Source organism: Ctenopharyngodon idella, chromosome 15, assembly GCF_019924925.1.
Source record: "Ctenopharyngodon idella isolate HZGC_01 chromosome 15, HZGC01, whole genome shotgun sequence".
Classification (NCBI taxonomy): domain Eukaryota; kingdom Metazoa; phylum Chordata; class Actinopteri; order Cypriniformes; family Xenocyprididae; genus Ctenopharyngodon; species Ctenopharyngodon idella.
This window is the reverse complement of record NC_067234.1, coordinates 24048948-24073333: the sequence shown is the minus strand read 5'-3', so window position 1 is coordinate 24073333 and position 24386 is coordinate 24048948. Positions and strand designations below refer to the sequence as shown.

Sequence of the window (24386 nt, the reverse complement as noted above, 5' to 3'; positions counted from 1 at the left end):
TCCACGCTGAGGAGCTGTGCTGATGCACAGCCCACGTAAAGATGATAATTCCGCAAATAACTGCAATTGCAGGTTTCAAACAGAGATGCTGACAAAGATGCAAAACTTACGGACTGCAGCTTTAATGTAGAAAACAATAAAGGCAGTATATTTTAAATATTTGAATAAAGTACATAAATTATACATTAAATATAGATTAATCCTTATTAAAGCTACAAAAGTCAGAGTAGTCAAGAGCAGTGAGTGATTTTCTCTTTTGTCTTTTGGTCTTTGATTAACATTAATGACAGACTTTGCAACAGGTTTATTAGGCTGCTGTCACTTTACGTTCTGACGCACATGACACGGATCTGACACACATCCGATGTCCTCACCACTCTTTATGGTCATTTTTTTTTAACTTGTTTAAGACTGTGCTTATGAGGATACTTGACAAAGCGGCATTTTGGCATACTTTTGTGTGGGTTTTGTCCGTTTAACGCTATTGTGAAGCAGCTTTCTGTGCGCATGAGCCATGTGTGTCTGTCACACAGACAGGAGATTCACAAACAGCGCACCAGTACAGATTTAAGTTATTTTTTGTGTCTTATCACACTTGAATGGTTTAATAGCACTTGAATGAATGATAGCATGATCATATTATGTAACGCTTGCTAAAGGTCGATGATGGGGAAAAAACAGATGCTTCGTTAATTGCATTAAATATTTTTAACACGTTAAACGGAAAAATGAATCGCATGCGTTAATGCGTTAATTTTGACACCATTAATTTTTACTTATTTTTACTTTTAATTTTTATATATTTTTTACAAAATAGTACAAAACATTTGTTTCTCGTGACATAAATATTTATCATATATCTGACAGAATTTTAATATCGGTCCATCTCTGGAGTGCCTTGATTTAATTTCAGTCTCTGCAGAAAGATAAGACAAGATATCCAATACATTTTTAGCACTTTTATGAGCACATTTTAGGGAAAATCACACTATTCATGAAAATCTCCAGTTCTATAAAGCAGTAGCCTACGGAACAGAGCTTAGCAAAAAGTCAATATAATATTTACTTGATAATGATGATGTGTTTGTCTTGCAGTATGAGACAGCCGTGGATTCAGAGAATCCAGAAAATTTGCAGCCTTTGGCCTATCACACTGTCAATCGACGATACAGTGAATTCCTCAACCTTCAGACCCGTTTGGAGGAGAAACCAGAATTGCGCAAAATTATTAAAAGTGAGCAGAGCACATTAGTCTTGTCGGTGGCAAAGTTTTCCAAAACAGTGTTTTGATTAGTTTTCTTGTTCTGCTAAATGTAGATGTGAAAGGACCAAAGAAAATCTTTCCTGAGCTTCCATTTGGAAACATGGACAGTGACAAAGTCGAGGCCAGGAAAAGTCTTTTGGAGACATTCCTTAGAGTATGTTCTTTGAATTTCTTTATTTTAATATAAATTACGTAATCCTGACAATGTTTACCTAGTATTCCATTCCACACAACTTCTTTTAAATGGCCATTCCTGTCTTCTTTTATTACAGCAACTTTGTGCCATTCCTGAAACGGCCAACAGTGAAGAAATGCAAGAATTTCTCGCTCTAAACACTGATGCAAGAATTGCCTTTGTGAAGAAACCTTTCATTGTTTCACGCATAGACAAGGTACTTTTCAAAATGCACATTGTATGCTTTGACTAAAACACTTCACAAAAATACCCTTTACGATTTGTATTCAATACATCACTTGGCAGTTTGTGGTGAATGCTATAGTGGACACCCTGAAGACGGCCTTCCCTCGCTCAGAACCACAGAGCCCTACTGATGACATGGATGCAGAGCCTGATGGGAAATTATCCACTGACAAGAAATCCAAGTATGGCAAAAGAGCTGTTTTTCTGAATGTTTATAGCTGTAAATAAGTTCCTTTATGACTAAAACACAATTCTCTCTTCATTTCTAGGTCTAGAATAAGGTTCTCTAGTAAAATTTCCCCTGCTCTCAACGTATCTGACATGAAACCCAAAGTGCTTTACTGCTGTGATGAAAGCAGCACTGTAAGTAGCAGTCATCATTAATTGTTCTTTTCCAATGCCCTTAAGAGCAGGAAGCGAACAAGAAATGGAAATACACAAAAACAACAGGAAATATGCATTGATTTGTCTTTGTTTTTGAAGATTTTCAATGGTTTCTCGTTGAATGGACTGGAGAGCTTCATCTCAGAGAAGGAGCGATTTGAGGTTAATGCTCCAGGGTTTGATGCTGATGCAGAAAGAAGCGGAGGCTCGGGACCCAGATGGGATATGAAACCCTGCACATGTGTCAGAGCACAGCTACAGAGTGAACCTGCCTTCTGTGACTCTGGTAATGACTCTTGTATAAGAGAAATAATTATAATTATTATAATAATACTCGAGGTCAACTCGATGTAATGATGCAATCACAGCTGTTCCTGTGTTAACAGCTTACTTGAGGGGAAGGTTTCTCAAACAAGTGCTTTAAAAATATAGTGTACATATCATATGGACCACTTATATGGTGTTTTTGCTTCTTTTTTTTGAATTCTTCTTTTCTGTTTGAAATAATAACGTCTTTAGGGTTATTAAATGGTTGACTTTTCCTTTAAGCCAGTGGATCTTAACGTTTAAGGACCCATGTTTTCCAACACAGTATTCAACTGTATTCCATTCACAGTATTCATCCCCCCCAAGCCCTCAATACTCCCAGAAATAATTATTTTGTGACTCCAGAAGTTTCAAGAACTGTATGTTTTCAATAAAAATGATTGAGACAAGAAAAATTTTATTTTAAATTTATTTTATATTTTGATTGCTTTTTTAGCATTTGAAATTAGATTAGGGTTAGATTGTTTTAATATACTACTAATAATTTATTAATTTAAATTAGTGTTGTCAAAAGTACTGACCACGATACCAAGTCGGTACTGAAATTTTAAAAATATGAGCGCTGTTGAGCACATTCGTAAACATCTCTGATTGGCCATTGTTTATGTGCTAATCAGATATGTCTGTGATTGGCTACAATGATCAACGCACGGGAGCATTTGAAGCACACGGAAGTGTTTGAATTTGAAAGCGTTTTGAAAGCAGGAGCGGGAACATTTGAAAGCAGGCGTCTATCAGCGGACGGTCCTCTGATAGATGCCTGCTTTCAAACGCTCCCGTGTGTATCTGTGTAAACGCTTGGTGAAGAGCATCATTGATGTCTATTTACAACGTGGTTTGGAAGCGTTGATCATTGTAGCCAATCACAGACATATCTGATGAACGTGTCAACAAAAAGGCCAATCAGAGGTCTTTACAAATCTGCTCAACAGCACGCAAAGCGTCATATTTTTAGAATTTCAGTACCAACTTGGTATTGCTGTCAATACTTTTGACAACACTAATTTAAATACTGCTCCCCCCCTTGGAAGTTTGTGAAGGGCCCCGGGCTCCTGGTGGAGAATCACTGCTTTAAGGACATTGGATAAGTAAAACCGATCTGTGATATTATCTATGGCAACTCTAGAGGGCAGCATTGTACTTTCATAATGTTGCTGAGTGTCCCTTGCATTGACAAAAACCTGACAAAAAGCTTTCATACTTCTGTTCAGGAAGTCATTTCATGTTTCATTTTATAAAAACATGTTAGTGATTGGATCTGTATGTGTTTATATTTTGCATTTCAGTTGTACTTGTGGACATGGAACATGCTGTGCTCGTATTCATTCATTCATTCTGGAAAAAAATTTAGAAACATATTTTTTTAAGATTTTGATTCTCTCATAGTCATTTCCAGCTGTAACTCATTCATTTTTATCATGTGTACTTGTGTGTTTGTGTACAGCTAGTGAGATGGCTCTATCTGACCAGGCCCTAAATATCCTGTGCGTGCTCTTGAAGGATCAATGGAGCTGGCTCTGCACAGAGAACATCCAGAGGACCATCAGACTGCTATTTGGGACCCTCATAGAAAGGTGGGTCCACCCCAATGATAGGAGCAGTTCCCTTTGTAATTAATCTTTGGTAGCTTTTTGAATTTAAACCAGATTCACAGATTTATTTTGCAGTCTTTAGATTAGACTTCAAAGCTGAACCAACTGCTTGGCTTTTCTTCAGTGCATTTTAAAGTACATGGTTGTCAGTTTCCTTCATTATGCAGAATAGATCAAACATGTTTTAACAACACCATTAGCACACAGAAATTTCATCACTGCTGAGAAAATTCAGCGCATTCATTTTTTTCTCCCCCTCTTTAATCAGTTGCTGAGAGATTTTGGAGACGTTGTCCTGTCCAACACATCTCTCATCTCAATGTGGAAAGAAGTGTTTTTTTAACTTAGTACATGTCATAAATCTGGACCACATCTATAATTTTAAGATGCATAATTGCATGAAGTGAAAACTTGCACATTTCCTGGACTTTTATTTGCCAGCTAGTCCATATAATGGCTGAAAGCTTGTCTATTTTATAGATCTTGTCCTACTGCAACATTTGTATCAAAACTGGGACATAATTTGCGACACTTTAGGCCATGATTGGCTCGAGGTGGGCCTTTCATTAAACCTTTAACTCCATAGACTGGAAACACAGGCATTTTGCTTTCTGCTGCGTTCAAAGGTAGTAGAAGTTTGACCTCTTGAGTTCAAAGAACACAAACTTCAAAGTTGCAGGTGTGCAGTGTTGCAGGAAAGTGGAGTAGATTGTACATTTTTAGTTTCGGATTTATTGATATATGTTTATGTTTTTAAAAAAGACATACAGAAGGCATTATTCTGTAGTAATTGTTTGGCAGTCCGATCAAATAATTAGTCAAGAAATAGATTTCATGTAGTATTCCATGCAGCGTTGTTTGTTATGTACTGCTCACTTTGATACATATAGTAGGTCATCCTTATATTTTATGCACATTTAATGTATACATACTGTGCATACTATACACTGCAGCAATAGTATGATAATTTGTTTTTCTAAAGATAGCCATCGAGGCTCAACAGGGCCTAAAGACAGACACGACCGACAGATGGATTGACTTAATGAGGTGTCACCTGAAGGCATCACTCATTCCGTCCCCAAACTGCTGTACAATTGTGTGATCATTCTTATTTTTAAACATGAATATAAATACTTTATTAAACAAGTTGTGTTGTGGGGACCGATGACAACTTGATGTAGGAAGTGAGAACTGTGTGTTTTAAAGCTGTCAACAGGTGGCTTTTCCCCATCCTTTGCTCCACTTCTCTTGGAGTTAATAACAGTCACGAGACATCCCACCGAGCCGCCTTCGGTTTCAGCTCGCTGTTGTAGCTTTCTTTCTTTGCTTTAATTAAAGTACTTGGTGTTTTTGCTACTCTGTTTAGCGATGACCGCATGTCTGTGGTGTGCAGATTTATCCTGTGGCATAGTAATGCCTTTCGAATGCAGAGAGGTTACTGAAACCTTGTGCTATAAAGGAGACATTTGTTTCTTAGTTTCTTTGAAACCATCCTGTCCATCCTCGAGGATTTAAGCTGAAAGGTCAGGCCTCACATTAAATCCCGCACGCAAGCCCTCAGGTCCGTACGCATCTGTTTTGCAGATCCTCATGGTGTGATGTCTAGCCATTTCAAATGACTCGTTTGTGCGGCGGTGTATTAAACACCTGCTAGCAGACCGGCTTCCTGCCATGTTTAGCTGATGGTGGAAAGCTGGAGTGAGACCTGTGCCTTTCCTAAACAGTTGGATAGAGCCAGTGTCTCAAAGGTGTGTCTTTTGTGGGCTCAAGCTGATCATTACAGTGGTTATTTGTTCTCTGTTTGAAATAAACTTATTTTTAACATAGAGCAGGCCATTTGTAACTTGAATATGCGAGGCTTCCACGTGTAAACAACCAGCCCAAAATGGCAAAAATCCACCCACTCTTTTTTTTTTTTTTTTATCATCTCCATAAATCATAAACTGTTTGTCCAAATGCGCAGTTCCAAATTTATCCTTCTGACTGGTGACGATCTGCCCTATTAGCAAAGATACTGCCCTGAGAAAGCCGCAGCAGTCCGCCATTTCTGTTTCGTCGCTGTAGCAGTATGTACGCTTGTACATAGTAGTATGTACAATGTCTAATGTATTATTTAATGTAATTGGATGTACCAATAAATGTAAGAGTCTCCATAGACTCCTGGTGTTCTGACGATTTGTGCTACCCACTTAGATTGGGCTTCCTCTTATTAAAACAGATAGGTTGCACAATTTGATAGCGAAAAATGCTACCTATCAGATTGTGCTACCAGCATCATATTCTTGTGGTTTGAGGATTTATTAACATCCATACCTACCCCTACTCTAAACCTACTTCTACAGTTGGTAGCACAATCTGATAGGTAGCATGTGCCAAAGAAAGTCGGTAAAGTGATATATATTTGCGAAAAATCATTTTATAGCAGTGTAACGATTTGTGCTACCCGCTCAGATTTTGCTACCTCCCATTAAAACAATCTGATAGGTAGCATTATTCATCAGAACACATGTTTGCTTCATAAATGAGGGTCAGTTCAACACTGGATTTACACAAAAGATTAGCACTGAGTTGAATCAACTTAACTCCACAACAACTACATAAATGTATCCACTAACTATTCAGAAATGTCCAGTTGCATTCTAAAAGTTGTAACTTCTTCCTGCGTGTCTCCAACCCCCGGTTTGAACATGTAAGGCTGACAATTTCTGACATTTTGGCTGTGTGAGATTCTCCAGTTTTGTTGTTATTCAATGTCTAAAGTGCGAGATGTTAAAAGCCCCGCCCTTTTCTGGAAAGGGGTCTGGGAGCAGCAGCTCATTTGCATTTAAAGGGACATACACAAAAACGGTGTGTTTTTGCTCACACTCAGAGAGGGGCAAATTTGACAAGCTATAACAAATGATCTGTGGGGTATTTTAAGCTGAAACTTTCTGCGGGACATTCTGGGGACACCAGAGACTTATATTGCATCTTGTGAAAAGGGCATAATAGGTCGCATTTAAGTTCTTGACAGGTGACTCTGTGATTGAGTTGACCAATTAAATCGGCTGCGGGGCGGGATTTGTACTTAACTGAACACACACAGCTCCAGTTCCAGATTGAATAACTTTTGATTTAATATTATATTTTTGTCAAAAGATTTTATTTTATTCACAAAAAAAGTTTTAGATCAAATAATAATTTGTGGACCCCCGGCAATGCCAGCACAGAACCACCTAGGAGTTACCACATGATATTGGTTTCTTCATTTTTTTTTGTTTACTTGCTATGGCTTTTGATTGACAGTGTAGTTATTTAGCTCAAAATGAACCACTTAGAAGACTGAGTGGGGCATTTTGATTGAACAGATGTTTTACTTTGTATTGCATTATTGAGTAATCATGGTGTCTTTGGAGGAGAGCCTCCCAGAATGTCTCCCACAATGTTTCAAACCACACAGTGGTGGTGTCTGGCCATGGTGTTTGTCTCTGCTACATAATCTTATTCTTCTTGCTGTCCTGCCTTCTGTAACCATTATTTCTACTGTTTGGATTGTGCCAATATCGAAACTGTTGTCATGTTAAGTTTTGTGGAGAGGTTCTTTGGATGAAATAGAGCTCTGTCTTGTTACAATCAGTTAAGTGTATAGTGGAAGTTTAGACAATGGCAATGCATATGCCAAAGATGAGCTTTTCTAGTTGGACGTTTCACTTTGCAGAGCTCTTTTTTTTTTTTTTTTATTATTATATCTAAACAAAGTAATTCTCAATTGTTACATTTATCAGATGAGAGCAGGTTTTGGACAGAGTACCATTTTTTTTTCTTTTTGAGGTGTGACTTGGTTTAGATATTGACCTTTTGAGTTAGATTTTGTTTTTAATAATTCGAAACTGTTCAGATCAGTTTAGAAAATCAATACTAATTCATCGTATGGCATCTGAAAAGGTTTGGTCCTGCAAGAATGTGTAGTTACTAACAAACTAGAGATGTAATTCTGTTGACCTTTAGTATGGAAACACAGTCCTCTTGTTGAGCTTATGAAGCCACATTTATGTAAAGATTTTGTTTTGTATTTGCTAAGATTAACACAGCTGCCAATTTGTGTCATCAAAATTCTGCACATCTGCATTGTGTTTACAGTCATTACTTGTTACACACATTACTTTCAAAAAGTAGAAAATTCTTGAGGAGTTCCCATTATTGTTTTTCCCAGAAGAATGTAAAAACATGTTTTTATTCTGTTGTTTGTATAGGAAAGAATTCATGGCACATGTCAGTGTATCCTTTATAGAGGAGCAATTTGAAATGTAGTAACACTGTGTCACATATAAATGTTTTTAATAATCCAGGAGAAATACATTGGAGAAAAACAAACAGGGCAACTACATTTTACCATAAACAATACTGGACGAAGAACTGAGGAAACACGGGCTTATAAACATGAGGAAACGTAATCAGGATGAAGCAGAACAGGTGTATGGGACTAATTAACAAACGAGGAAACTAAATAGGAAATCAGGCAAACAGGAACACACCAAACAGAGTGAAAATGGAGCTATAATAGGACATAACAGAACATTACTGTTACACACATAACATTGTTTTTTGTTAATAACCTGCAGAATTAATGGCCCAATTAAGCATAATTAATAGCGCTGTCGATTTAACACGTTAATTAGATTAATTAATCACAGTGAAAATTAACGTGATTAAATCATTAACGCATTTGATGCACTTGCCCCGCCCCCAGACCCACGTAGGTCATCTGACATTGCATACAGTTGATTGATGAAGAATATGGTGCAGGGCAACAACTCACAGCGTGATGGAGCCTATAGAATGTAATAAGAATTTATTCACAATAGAACATATATAACATAACAAATGTTTAAACTGAGAAATGTTACAATTTTATGCACAAAATGAGCTCATTTCAAATTTGATGCCTGCTACAGGTCTCAAAATAGTTGGGATGGGGGCATGTTTACCATGGTGTAGCATCTCCTCTTCTTTTCAAAACAGTTTGAAGATGTCTGGGCATTGAGGTTATGAGTTTCTGGAGTTTTGGTGTTGGAATTTGGTCCCATTCTTGCCTGATATAGGTTTCCAGCTGCTGAAGAGTTTGTGGTTGTCTTTGACGTATTTTTCATTTAATGTTGCTCTAAAACCTTTATATACCTTTCAGCATTCATAGTGCCTTCCAAAACATGCAAGCTGCCCATACCGTATGCACTTATGCACCCCCATACCATCAGAGATGCTGGCTTTTGAACTGAACACTGATGACACGCTGAAAGGCCTCCCTCCTCTTTAGCCCGGGGAACACGGCGTCTGTGATTTCCAACAAGAATGTCAAATTTGGACTCGTCTGACCATAGAACACTTTTCCACTTTGAAACAGTCCATTTTAAATGAGCCTTGGCCCACAGGACACAATGGCGCTTCTGGACCATGTTCACATATAGCTTCCTTTTTGCATGATAGAGCTTTAGTTGGCATCTGCAGATGGCACGGCGGATTGTGTTTACCGACAGTGGTTTCTGGAAGTATTCCTGGGCCCATTTAGTAATGTCATTGACACAATCATGCCGATGAGTGATGCAGTGTCGTCTGAGGGCCCGAAGACCACGGGCATTCAATAAAGTTCTTCGGCCTTGTCCCTTACGCACAGAGATTTTTCTAGTTTCTCTGATTCTTTTGATGATGTTATGCACTGTAGATGATGAGATTTGCAAAGCCTTTGCAATTTTATGTTGAGGAACATTGTTTTTAAAGTATTCCACAATCTTTTTACGCACTCTTTCACAGCTTTGCCCATCTTTACTTCTGAGAGACTCTGCCTCTCTAAGACATCCCTTTTATAGCTAATCATGTTACAGACCTGATATCAAGTAACTTAATTAGTTAGTAGATGTTCTCCCAGCTAAATCTTTTCAAAATTTCTTGCTTTTTCAGCCATTTGTTGCCCCCGTGCCAACTTTTTTGAGATCTGTAGCAGGCATTAAATTTGAAATGAGCTCATTTTGTGCATAAAATTGTAAAATTTCTCAGTTTAAACATTTGTTATGTTATCTATTTTCTATTGTGAATAAAATATTGGCTCATGTGATTTTGAAGTCTTTTAGTTTTCATTTTATTCAAATTTAAAAAACGTCCCAACTTTTCCGGAATTCGGATTGTACATGTAGTTAAGCTATATCACACGAGTAACAAGTGCAGTATCACACAAGTGCTGTTTTTCTGTCCAGAATAGCATGAGTGCAAATGTGATAGGCTACTGATTTTATACAACAGTTCAATAAATAAGAAGTTAATATTGTGTTATTTTAGACACAAAATTGTCTGTTTTTGTAAATTTTGCAAACGAAAATATAAAGACAAAGCAAAACTGTGCATCTCCGAGCAACACACAGCAGCATTTCATTTCTGAATCCGTGTTTTGAACAAATCGGGTGAACCTTGTTGGACTTGAAGCGGCGCTGCACAGACCAATCAAAGTACCGCGACAGCGATTCAGAAGCATACGGAGCCGTCTGCTCTCTAATCGCTCTTGTAGTACTTTGATGTCATACACCACAAATGCAAATCTCGTTTAAAATATATTAAAATAAAAGTAGAAACAAAGAAAATAGCTCATATCATCTTTAGTTTGACTTCATTAGATAGACAAGCATCGTTTTCTAAAGGTTAAGCACCTCCTTGTGACATTTGCTGGGAAAAAAATGACTTCATTTAAGTCAGGGTTGTCCAACTCTTCTCTTGGAGGGCCAATGTCCTGCAGTTTAGCTCCAACCTGTTCCAACACACTTGCCTGGAAGTTTCTAGTAATCCCGAAGACCGTGATTAGCTGCTTCAGCTGTGTTTAACTGGGATTGAAGCTAAACTCTGCTGGGCCCTCTAGCAGCAGGATTGGACAGTTTTGCTTAAAATCAGTCGATTAAGATATCACACCTGCCACGTGAATTAGCCCACACATTAGATGACAGATTGTGTGCAGTGGCGCTCTAAATAAAAACATGCCAGACAGGTCCTGTTGAAATGGCAGCGTGTGATTGTGTGGATACAAGTGAGACACGAGGGGGCCAGCTGCTGCTCGTGCCTCGGTGCAAATAGACACATCGGACATCATCTGAGGGAAAGAATTAGTTTACTTATCCGGCGTCTGCGGCTCTTCTAGCACTGAACCGGATGCCTTTGTCTGCCTAATTATCCAGAGGCGAGCAGTTTCCAAATGGAATTCTTCTACACAAACCTTAGGTGATGAAGGCAGCTGATATGCATTTTTACAAAGTGACCCAGAATGAAAGCAAAAGGACATAGATGAAATATTGTTGCTTTTATTAGCAATAGATCGATGATAATTTCTGGACAGTCAGACTTATTCTTATCGTGCAGCCACAATATGGTTGTGGTTATTATTTTTAAACATACGCCTGTGCCCTTGATAACAGCAGTGGAATGCTAACTATGATCAGAAATGACTGCGAAACCTGCAGTAACTTAAAGTAACTCCTGAGACAAACATGCAAACTGTCTATTCTTATATAACGGACTCCTGCTCCAGCACTAACACACCTGTCTGTAATTTTCGAGCGGACTTTTAAGACCTTGATTATCCGGCTAAGGTGTGTTTGATTAGAGTTAGATCTAAACTCTGCATGAAGGTAGATCTTCACAAGGGGAATTAAGCACCGTCTGCTTTACATCAGTGATTGTGTGTAAAACCACTTGGTGGCAGTATCTACTGTCAAATGCTGATTGAAGATGTTAATAAGTTGTACAAATGATGTTTCATGTTTTGATTGGCTGTTCTCAAATGTTCTTTTCTTGTTCATGTCTTCATATGGAGTCATATGTTGTGATATCATTTTTACAGGACATGTTCATGATAAATGAGATCAGTTGCTATTATTGATAATGGTATTACATGGAGGTTTTCCATAGTTAAAGGAATAGTTCACCCAAAAATGAAAATGCTTTCATTATATACACTGCTGTTCAAAAGTTTGGGGTTGGTAAGATTTTTTTAAATTAATACTTTTATTCAGCAACGACACATTCAGTTTATCACAAAAGTGACAGTAAAGACATTTATAATGTTACAAAATATTTATGTTACAAATAAATTTAGTTCTTGAAATACGTTGGGGTAATGTATTACAAGTAACGCGAGTTATGTAATCAGAGTACTAGTTACTACGCATTACTTTTATTCATTTCACTTTTGGTGTGAAAGGGCCTTTACATTTACCAAAAATAGAACAAACAAACATCCCGTCCTAGATGAGAAAACATAATGCAAAAGTAGCATAACTCACTTTCCATAAAATGTAACTAAGTAACACAATAAGTTACTTTTTTAGGGAGTAACACAATATTGTAATGCATTACTTTTAAAAGTAACTTTCCCCAACACTGTTGTTTTGTCATTATATGGACAAAAACATTCTTCAAAATATCTTTATTAGTGTTCTGCAAAAGAAACCATTTCATTTTTGAACGAATTATCCCTTTAAATCTTTCTTTCATAGTGTTCCCTTAAATAAATAGTTCACTCAAAAATAAAATTATTTACTTCAAATTTTTTCACATACTTCAAACCTATTTGACTTACCTTCTTCTGTTGTATAAACTACTTTTATGGGGCTTTTTCGTGCTGTGAAAAAGTGTGCGAAAAGTCTTGCTCATGATGGTGCTGAAGATGCTATGATAGATTGTTCTGCTGTGCTTGCCAATATTTCTTTCATAAACAGGATGTTTGGAAAAGGTTTGAGGTAAGAAAGGCCTGCCAACCATGGTTTTATTGCACCGCGAAACATTTGTCTTATGCTGTTTCTTTCTCTTCCTCTGATCCATCATTCTGGAGACTAATTTTGGCTTGTAGTACTACACACTACTGTACTGTAAACTACCCGCAGTCCATCCTTGGGTTATGCTTGGTTATATCCATATTAAACAGGCAAGACACAAAAATACAGTCTGTCAATCATACCTGTTTTTTGACAACAACCACTCAAGCTACCAAAAGATCTTTTGATCTGATTTATTTCCTACAACACACTACAGAATGTCCCTTATTAGATATAAACTTTGAACAAATTTTATTAGTCATGGTTTCTCATTTCAAATCAATTTGTTATTTATCCCAAACGTGGTGGCAAGAGCTTTATAACTTTCTGATTTGTGATGTATTATTTTAGATTGAGTATTCTTTCTAAAATCATCTATAGTAGGCTGTGACTGTTCTGAAGAAAACAGTGTTGGTATTGTACTCTTTGTGTACATGCAGCCACATAATCAGACACTCAAAAATATCTGATTGGAGATATGCGAGTTTAGTCAGTGCTGAAAGAACCTGAACATCTTCCCTGCATTCTTGCAGGATGAGGTGTATTGATTAGAAAGCCAGCATTCATCATGCTCCATCATAACAAGATGCACACTGCACAGTATAGAGGGATCTGCAGATCACTTAGAGTATGAAAGATTATAAATATTGTTATGACAGCAGTTGAAGATTCTTGCTGAAGACATAACGCCTACATTTTCAGTACGCCCATGTGGAAAAAATACCACACAGCCTTGTTATCATGACCCTATGGAAAATCTCACATCTCATCTCATCTCAGTTTGTGTTTGTCATTTTTTTTTTTCTTTGGTAAATTGCATCAGAAATTATTCCTTACAAACATATGTAGTCGTACAAGATGCTATCCGTGCCAAGAAACTATTTCAAACTTAGGATGTGGCCTCTGAGGTGAAAGTATGTGCTTGTTTTGCAATAGTTGTGCATGGAGATGGATTAGTCTGAGATAAACCAGTTAATTTGGACTTGGGAAAGACAATTTGTTTTGGTCCAACATTCCTCTGGGTTTTGAAACAGACTGCTAACTTGTAATGGCTTGTTTAAAAACCTGGCATAGAACCCAGAGCGTTTGATTATTTCACAGCGCAAATTGATGCAATTCAGCTCTTGGCTGCCCATAAAGGTCATTATGTTCCATTTGGTAAGAAAGCAGGAGCTGAATTGGTCTTCTTGTTACCTTTATTTGGACAAGACTCTGAATAATCAGTCTGCACAGACACCTGTTACAGACACCTGCACTAGAATCAGTTTCTGTCTCTGTCATTTCATGGTCTTTTTAGAGTATAGATTTTTCTTTTTTTTTCTTTCTTTTTTTTTTAAATCAAATTCTAATATTTCATATTTACATATGTATATCCATCCATCCATCCATCCAACTAACCAACCAAACACCAAACCAACCAACCAGCAAACCAACCAACCAACCAAACACCAAACCAACCAAGCAAACACCAAACCAACCAACCAACCAACCATCCATCCATCCATCCATCCATCCAAGCAAACAACAAACCAACCAACCAGCAAACCAACCACCAAACCAACCAACCAACCATCCATCCATCCATCCATCCATCCATCCATCCATCCATCCAACCAACCAACCAACCACCAAACCAACCAACCATCCATCCATCCATCCATCCATCCATCCATCCATCCATCCAACCAACCAACCAACCAACCAACCAACCAACCAACCAACCATCCATCCATCCATCCAACCAACCAACCAACCAACCATCCAACTTTTAGCTATAAAACGTTCAATGAGCTACTGACTGATTTTTTTTTTTTTTTTTTTTTTTCTCAAGGTGATGTAAATCACCTGAATATAAAACATTTTCAACCCTTTTGATATAATACTCCTAATTTTGGACTAGCATAACCAACTGGTTTTAGAATACACACATATAGATATAGTTAAATGGAGATCGCATGTAGTGCAGGGGTTTCTGTTGATGGTAATGTAAATACACCTCTATACCTTGAGAAGTCAGTATTATGGCAGAACTTACACTGTGAAAAGTTTTTTTTTTTTTTTTTTTACAAATCAGTGAATAAAATGGAAAAGCACAGGTCATGGATGCAAGATAATTTCCAAATCACTGATTGAATATCCATTGGAGTCAACTAAATAAGTAATTAAGAAATGGAAAGTGACTGTGTAAAGCCCAAAGTATACTTCAGCCATCCGCGTCCGCTTACCATCAGCATGACGTAATTTTCGCCATCAGGAGGGTCCACGGACCCCGTCCGCGTGCAGCCCAATTTTTGAGACTGCGCGAATGGTCCACGTACAACAGTGCATGTGCGAGTAACTTGAACATTTGAAAACAGCAGTCCACTAGATAGACACTCCGAACGCGTCTTTCCGCACTCATGGGTAAAGGAGTATACTTTGAAAGGCTTGCGTGCTCAACTGTGCGTGAGACGGAGTGGAACGTGAAAAATGAAGTAAGTAAAATGAAGTCCTTAAGAAGGAGACTGCTGAGGGAGGCCACCAATGACAACTCTAAAGAGTTACTGGCTTTATATATAGAAACTACTTACAACTACTGCTTCACCAGTCACAGCTTAATAAGTGTGTGGTGAAGAGAAAGCCACTGTTGAAAAATGTCATATGTCATCTCGGCTACAGTTTGCAAGAAGGCATGTGGGTGACTGAAGCCAGCTGGATAAAGTTTCTATGGTCTGATGAGACCAAAATGTAGCTTTTTGGCCGTTTGACTAAATGGCATGTCTGGTGCTGAACATCATCAAAAACACACCATCATCACTGTGAAGCATGATGGTGGCAGCCTCATGCTGTGTGGATGCTACTTTTCAGCAGGCACTAGAAGGAGTGTGAGAGTAAAATAAACAGGTAAATCATGGAGGAAAATGGGATGGGTGATGGAGTCTGCTTGACACCTGTGATTTGGGAGATTTGTTTTCCATCAAGATAGTGCCCGCAAACATAAAGCCATGGCTTCAAAACAATGTTAATGTCTTGGAGTGGCCAAGACCGAATCCAGTTCTCAATCCAATTAGAAATTTATGGCTGTCTGCTTACAATCTTCATGCAGTCTGACTGAGACAGTTGCCAGATGTGCAAAGCAGAGACATGTCTACACAGACTCTCTGTCTATCTGTCTGTCAATCAGTCATTCTATATATCATTCTCAGTCGTTCTATCTATCGTTCTATCAGCCATTCTATCATTCTATCTATTGTTTTGTCAGTCTTTTTTGTAACTGTTAGGCTACGTCATAGACTGTAAAAAAAGATGGACGACGCGACGCCGCTTCCTTCCATTGTAATGAACTGAACGTAAAACGTACAACGATGGGCGCTGACACGTTACGCAAAAACGTCAGTTTGGAGCCTGGACCTGCGCAGAAGGAATCGTCAGTGGAGCCCGGAGGCGGAGCCGCGGTATAAAACTTATCACAAAAACGAACAATTGAACATATATCAGCGTGATAACAACTACCTTAAATGACCAAAACCATCTTTCGGAAAATTTTATGTTAAGTGTAATTTATTTTTTTATTTTGACTCAAGTTCCATTCGTTTACATGGAGAGAGCAGGGTTTATGACCTGTACTGCATCCAGCCACCAGGGGGGCGATCAAAGATCCCGCAGCTTCACTTTTCAGGATGTATGAGGCACACCCGGGCTACTTTTAGACTGTCAGTCTAAATACGATTTTTGTGCACATTTGATTGAAATCCTATCAGATTTAGCAAGTGTGAACGACAAATTGTGAACGATTTTTACAAATCTGTTTCGAGCTACATTCATATGTGGTTTGAAATCCTGTTCAAATGGCATTTCTGGAAATCTGTTTCAGTTTGACTGCTCTGATCGGATTTTGTGTGGTTTATCTGACTTTCTCATGCCATGTAAAATATAAACATCAGACGTTGTTATAGGAAACATGCTGAAAGTCACTGCAGAAACAAGGTTGCGTTGTTGCAAGGTGCCGGACGAGCAGAAAATGACAATATAATGGAGACATGTTTTGAAACCGGCGGAGACGAAAGCACGGAATAAAGCCACTTATATCAGCCTCCTACATTTCTGGCATTGCCGCAGAAGACGCAGTAGTCCAATGTGGCGGCTGCGCATTGTCATGTTGTAAATAAGACAACATCTGTATTGCAGACCCCTCCATGTTGCAGTTGTTGTTGATTTTGACGTATACCTACCAACTCAACATCATTGCCATAGAAACTAATGCAGATATTCTGGAAAACGAAAGATCAGCATGACACACAAATCGGATCTGAACAGTTGCAATACACAATGTGGACAGTCAATAATTTTAGATCAGATTCCAATCGGATACCCAAATAATCGGATTTGGACTGACAGTGTGAACGTAGCCTTAGAAAAGACTTTGCCAAGCCAATGTTAGTTTATTATTAACATTTTTGTGGTATCCTCAAGGTTATAATACGGTCTCTCTTGATCTGCTGACAAATGTCTTGTATTATGTAGAATGAAAGTGCTGTCAAACTGCAATTAGACCTTTTTGTTCATTGTCTCTGTAGGACCGCAATTCGATTTTTACAATTTGCGGTTGTTGCTTTTTTTTTCTCTTTTTTTTTTTAAACGTCTGTCTCAGATAACAGACAGTCAGTTTATTGGATCACAATTAATGCTCCATGTAAATTCAGTTCCTACGAGTCTTCCAGCACATCAGTTTTTCCAAGTTTATTTGAGATGCAGATCAGGCAAGGCTGTGAATGGAATATACTTATCATGTTTATATTTTTGGAGTGTCAGAAGAAATGAAAGCTCGCAATAAAATCTGAAAAGGGTAGTTTAAACTTAATTGGCTCCAGTGAGCTCTAGGCACCCTTGTTTTCCACTCCTGTTGGCTTAAGAAATGTCTTCCTCCCCTAATGCTGCACGTCTCCGTCAAAGGCCGTGCCAGTCAACATTAACTGCCCTTTATAATGGCAGAAATGCCATTAATGGAATAAAATGCTCTACTTGTTGTTTTGGAACAGCTGGTTTTTGTTCCATCACCTTACATCAGAGCTTCTAGAGAATTACGTATGTTCTCAGTCAGACCGGTGCAAGTCCTTTCAGAAGCTCTATTAGACCCGCAGGCTCACTAAGTACTCTTGTTTTGGGCAGAAAGCTAGAATTTTGACTGACACATTTATAGAAGTGAGCTTTAAATGTCATTCCAGGAAATAAAACCTGTTCGACTTATTATAAAGTGTACTTAGCTGATGTAAAAACTACTATTTAAACCTACTGCAGGCTCTAAAAATAAAATTTTGTCATGGAACATGTGTGCAAACACTGCATATTGATGCGTTTGTACTATCGAGACTTTCATCAATGTGTACAGACATGTAGTCCATAGAAAATCTCTGCGGTAGTTAAATTTCCCTATATATATATTCCTCAGACAGGCAATGCAAATGAAATTTGTCATGTTGTTACTGGGTCATTGAAATTTGACCATAATTGTAGTTTAATGGCGTCTGGGAAATACATCATGCTAGACACGTACTGTAGTAGCCATGAAGTAGAGCAGAATTTGGCGTCAATATGCACAGATTGTGCATGCACTTTGGACTCAAACCCCCATTGGGGGCAACTCTATGTCCAGATTCTCAGAATTTAGTAGAAAATGAAATTGCTGAACTTATTTGTTTTTGGCACTGAGTAAGCATGACCATAAGAGGTTCTCTGGATCTCAGGCTCTGTCACCATGTAGCATCTGTGGCATTTCAAAGAGCTAGGACCAAAATAAACCAGCTATGTAATCGAAGAGCAGGACAGATTTAAATCAATGACACATGAAATTCCTGGGTCTACTTCATATAGTATTCATGAGAGGAGAAAACACTCAGGTGAGGACACGTGTTTTCCCAGTTATGTGATTTGAGCCCTGATTGGGTTATATAGCTATAGCATTATAGATTTTCTGACTTTTTGCCACTTGTTTCCAACATAGCTTTTGACTAAAGTTGCTCAGTTGTTGTTTTTATATTAATAATATTTTTCTGCTGCATTAAATCACCTGATTAAAAGACAGAACACTTCATTTATTCTTTGGAAATAATTGTAAAACAAAATATGCACTTGTTAGTCATGTTTGATGGTTTGCACATCACACAGTAAAAGTAGATCAAGTAAAACTTTAGACCTTAAACTTTAGCCTCTCGCCTTTACTCATCTGCCACAATCATGTCTTTAAATTGTTAATTTTCTCTGCAAATGTTGATATACAAATAATTGCAATTAATTGAATTGGTCCAGGGTTATCATTAACTAGAACTGAAACTAAAACCACAATGAATCAATCAATCAATCAATCAATAAAAATCACTTCTTAAAATAAAACATTAACTGAACTGAAATATGTATTATATTTTGTTAAAAAACTTAATTTTCAAATTTCAGCTTGTTGCCAAGGCAGCATTTCTAATTTTCATTTAGGATAATTTGAAGTACTAAAACTAAAACTATATAGACATTAAAATAAAATAAAAAAACACAAAATAATAAAACTTTAACTAAAATTAAAAAGAAAAACTATAATAGAATATCATAATAAAATAACACAGGATTGATTGTCATATCATGTAATTATTTATTTTTATTTAAAATTAATCAATTTGCAATCCTAGTAAAATACACATTATCCTTTTCCAGCCTATTGGTTTTCTATTTATTTTTTATCCTATCAGCCTCTCTCATAAAAATGTGATGTCTTATAATACTTTTTTCCACCTGTTTTGTTCAGTTCTTTTTGTTATACTGACTGTCTGCCAAAACGGTAGTGATTATTAAAAGATTAAACCGTCTCATCCACAGTAATGTTATGCAATCCCTCAGTTATCCGCAATTTCTTCAGCGTAAAGTGGCCAAAAGTAATTTTGCAGAATTGATTCTGTGAAATGAGATTCTATTTTTTTTAAGGATAAACTGTATCCATATGCGGCCCGTCACAGATTTTAATCGGAATAGACAAAGAACATTGCAGTGGCACATGTGAACTGCGACTTGCTGAAGGACATTCATGAAAGATGGAGTCCAAACACATGATGTTCTTTTTGACTTCTCCTTTTCATTTGGTAGAATGGTTTTGTAGCATGTTTTGTGCAGCACATCATCAATTTACAAAGGGCCATTTACCCTATACCATTTTCAACTGAAAACAGAAAACTTTTTATGGCCTGAAAATGCAAACTTTTGAAAATGTTTTTTTTTTTGAAAATGATTCCGTTATTGTTTCTGTGTAAACTACAAAAACATGAATTTGTGAAAACGGTGACGTCATGGTCATGCATATCGCGTGTTCAATCTATAGGCAACCAAAACAACAATGGCAGATGATAGTACTGTGTTTGTGGTGCTCAAGATACTGAATTTATTAAGGCTTCTCTAGCAAAGTGTAGATTTACTGCACCACTACTGCGACCAAAGGTAGAAGAATGTCGTGTTTCTTTACACAGTGACATTGCCAACTACTGGCCTGGCATGCATGATACAGTGTTTTAGTCGTTTTCGTGGATCTGTGTGTGAATGGGGATAGTTTTGACAACGTTGTTGTCTTTGTTTTGTACTTGTAGCATCATATTAAATTCTTTGTGTTGTTTTGATTGGCCTGTAGGTGGCTAGAAGTGGGTGTGGTTAACCTGACCTGTACGCAGTATTGGGTGATTTATCTGCGGGTGCTGCAGGAGGCCATCTGGCCTGGAGGAAGTCTGCCGGCTCAACCCCGACCCCAACGCAGCCAGCAGCAGAAAGATGAGAGCAGAAAGCAGGCTCTGCAGTGCCTTATGAAACTACTGCCAGGTGAGATACCACATAGTATTCACACATACACTACCATTTTTATACTTTATATTCATCAAAGAATCCTGAAAAATGATTTCCACTAAAATATTAATGAGCACAACTGTTTTCACCATTGATATTAATAAAAAAATGCTTCATGAGCAGCAAATCAGCATATTGGAATGATTTTTGAATTATCACTGAAGACTGGAGTAATGGTGCTGAAAACACAGAAAACACCTCCATGTGTTTACTTTTTTATGTACTTCAGGTTTTGACAGATCTGGGGAAAATTGCTTTTTCCTATTATGCACCTTGGACATGGAATAAATTGCAAAAAGATTTAAATCTGAATACACATATCTATTGATGAATTTAAGGCAGTCATAAAGAATGTGGAGAAGGAGACGTGTAATTGTTTGTTTTACATTTTGTGTTTTTTTTTTTTTTTTTTTGTGAGGTTTCATGGCTGATACCTTCTGGCCAGTTCTCTCTTGTAAAAGAGATCATTTGATCTCAATGGGATTTCCTGGAAAAATAAAGGTTAAAAAAATTGTAATTGGCACAATCTAAGGTTTTTTTTTTTTTCACCTCTTTGCTAAGTGACTGACATCAGTAATTGATTCTCTATTGGTATTTCAATAAAAAAGGAACTGGGTGTGCATTAATGTGTTAAATATGAAGAAAATTAAGAGATTATTCACGCCCTATATAGTGCTGTCAAAACGATTAATCATGATAAATCGCATCTGTGTTTAAAAAAAGGACCGCAACTGGTAACAACCCGAGCTAAAATAAAGAAGAAATAAAATCAAAAATGTTCATTCAAAAATTACAAATGAATTGATTAAAATTAGAGCTGTCAAAGTGATTAATTGCGAGTAATCACACATTCTGTTTTAGCTAGGGTTGTTACCAGTTGCGCTCCTCCAAACGTGTTTTTTTTTTTTATCTAAACAAACTTTTATGTTAGATGCGATTAATCGTGATTAATCGATTGATTTGTAACTTTTGAGTGAACATTTTTGATTTTATATCTTTTTAGCATTTAATAATGTGTTTTGGATGGAACAGGTAAAATATGAGGTTTGAAAATATGCTGTTTAGTGATTCAGACAAAAAGCTGTTCAGTAACACAACGCTATTGCTCAGAAGCTGAATCAAAACATAAATAAAGGAAGGTCAGAGGAAACCACCTCAACAGAAAATGATTGTTCTTCATCAATAGTGTGGTGTAATCCATCAGATCTTCATCTCTATGTTCCTTGACTGAGTTTATTGTGTGTTTCTGTGTTTTTACAGATCTGATCTCTGATATTCTAGGCTCTGAGAAGTACAAGATATCTTGGCAGATGGTTGTGGATTCTTTTCAGAACCCCACCATAAACAGGTGTGTTTGAGCACTAAACACAGATGAAGATAAAAATCAGCACCATAGCCACTTACGCAACACGTTACTATATGCATAATTATGAGATTAATAACATTGATGGGAAATTCCAGATTTCTTTGGAAATGTCAGAACTAATATTGTCAGAAATATATTGTAACATCTTGTCATCACTGTTCAAAATTTTGTACTGTTTGTAGCTGTAAAAAGCGCATATATATATTTCATGAGGCAAGCAGATATGGCCTAGTGAACATGTGGCTTTAATGGTTAAAATGGTCAGGTTGTAATTTACTTACATCATTCTTGTTATGGCACTGTAAGTAAGCAATGCCGATAAAAGAATGCAAAAATGTGCTTTCAATTGATACATTGCTGTGCTGTGTTATCAGGACACCTCGTGACATCTTTGTAGACTGTTACCACAGTGGGGATACATGATTTATTCTCACCAGCTTGGGTTTTGAGAGAGCTGCTCTTTGATTTACTAGAACATGCTGTAGTCTGCTGTAGATGTCCAGATGAAGCAGATGCTGTTACAATCAGTTATACATTGACTCAGTATCCTTTGCTTTATGAGCTCTGTCCTTAGCAGACAGTATAAAAAGGGGGGAAGGCAACAAGGCACGTCCGAATCCAGTGTCTGCATGATATCCTGTCTAGGATCTTGAGGTTCTTGATAATACAGTGTTGTGGGATCTGTGTGCAGGATGTAGCTGTGCTTGTGATTTCATGTGACTGTTTTTTTGCAGGCATCTTGTGTACTGCATCTGGGATCTGCTAATCGAGTTTCTTGTCCCTGAGGTGTCTGACGAGGACTTTCAGAAAACACTTCTGCACAGCCTGTCCAAAAATGCTGAGAAGCTGCCACCATAGGTGTGCTGGGGGGAATGGAGACATAAAAACACTTGCATACATACATACGTATCACATACAAACGTGTGGTCAGTTGCAGTGTTAGAAATATGCGATCAAGAAAGTGTGGATTTTATTCACTATAGCCTGTGTCTGGCACCAATTTAGGTCTCCCTGTTTCTGGGACACACTACGCACGTCCGGGCGAGCTTTGATTAATGGACACCTGTTTTGTGTTTTATCAAACCACAAGTCCAATCTCAAAAGCCCGACATACCGGATCTGAATTAGTCGCAAGTTCTCCAACTTTTATCCACCTAGTTCTCACTTCAGCTTTGGGCAAAGCTCTTACAGATGGACTTCACAGATCATTTCCGCACTGTCCTATTGTGTGCTTATGGTCTTTCAGTCTTGTTATACCTTGAGTTTACACAAATTCACGCTGTCCCAGTTTTATCTCTTCAGCCTTCTGCATGAGGAAAGCCTATTTTTCCTTGAGATTCCTTTTTAAGTATGAAATTTCGTCACATCTGCTTCTGGTGTCACGGTAGAGTTGTACGTGCTTTGTGTGCTTTCAGCCAACTTAAGAAGCCTTTAGACATAATGTCTCTCTTCACCACTTCTAATTAAGTGGTTAGATGCTGACATAAAGCCTCTGAAGAAAAGATCATGTTGATTTTTCAAAAACGGCCAGTTTTCAGAACATTTGTCTTATAATTATCTATTTACGGTCTTTTTGAAGTATGTAAGTTATCTTAAATGGTTAGTTCACCCAAAAATGAAAATTATGTCATTTATTACTCACCCTCATGTCGTTCTACACCCGTAAGACCTTCGTTCATCTTCGGAACACAAATTAAGATATTTTTGATAAAATCCGATGGCTCAGTGAGGCCTCCATTGCAAGTTAATTAACACTTTCAGATGCCCAAAAAGCTACTAAAAACATATTTAAAACAGTTCATGTGACTACAGTGGTTCAACCTTAAAGTTATAAAGTGATGAGAATACTTTTTGTGCGCCAAAATAACGACTTTTCAACAATATCTAGTGATGGCCGATTTCAAAACACTGCTTCATGAAGCTTCGAAGCTTTACGAATCTTGTTTCGAATCAGTGATTCGGATCACGTATCAAACTGCCAAAGTTACGTGAACTATTGAAATTTCAAAACACTTACGATGTAACAAAGCCTTGTTTACTGAAATCACGTGAATTTGGTGCTCCGAACCACTGATTTGAAACAAAAGATTCGTAAACCTTCGAAGCAGTGTTCTGAAATCCGCCATCATTAGATATTGTTGAAAGTCGTTATTTTGTTTTTTTTGGCGCACAAAAATTATTCTCGTCGCTTCATAACATTGAGGTTAAACCACTGTAGTCACATGAATTGTTTTAAATATGTTTTTAGTACCTTCTAGGCACTGAAAGTGTTAATTGTCTTGCTGGCAACAGAGGCCTCACTAAGCCGTCGGATTTTATCAAAAATATCTTAATTTGTGTTCCGAAGATGAAC

At 37.5% G+C, this 24386-nt stretch overlaps 1 protein-coding gene across 2 annotated transcripts in view; it reads left to right on the top strand.

Annotated features, from left to right (window-relative positions):
• Nucleotides 1-23750, top strand: part of snx19b (sorting nexin 19b) — a 30010-nt gene extending 6260 nt beyond the window's left edge. Inside the window, exons 3-12 of one of the 2 annotated variants that reach the window (XM_051862603.1) lie at nucleotides 1096-1234; nucleotides 1318-1418; nucleotides 1537-1656; nucleotides 1746-1867; nucleotides 1955-2048; nucleotides 2169-2355; nucleotides 3841-3970; nucleotides 20459-20643; nucleotides 21949-22015; nucleotides 22768-23750. In XM_051862603.1, coding sequence (XP_051718563.1) covers nucleotides 1096-1234; nucleotides 1318-1418; nucleotides 1537-1656; nucleotides 1746-1867; nucleotides 1955-2048; nucleotides 2169-2355; nucleotides 3841-3970; nucleotides 20459-20643; nucleotides 21949-22015; nucleotides 22768-22891 — 1269 coding nt within the window. In that variant the 3' untranslated portion in view covers nucleotides 22892-23750. Of the gene's footprint in view, nucleotides 1-1095; nucleotides 1235-1317; nucleotides 1419-1536; nucleotides 1657-1745; nucleotides 1868-1954; nucleotides 2049-2168; nucleotides 2356-3840; nucleotides 3971-20458; nucleotides 20644-21927; nucleotides 22016-22767 lie in introns of both variants that reach the window. The other variant, XM_051862602.1, reaches the window with a different exon arrangement.
• Nucleotides 23751-24386: the final 636 nt, after the last annotated feature.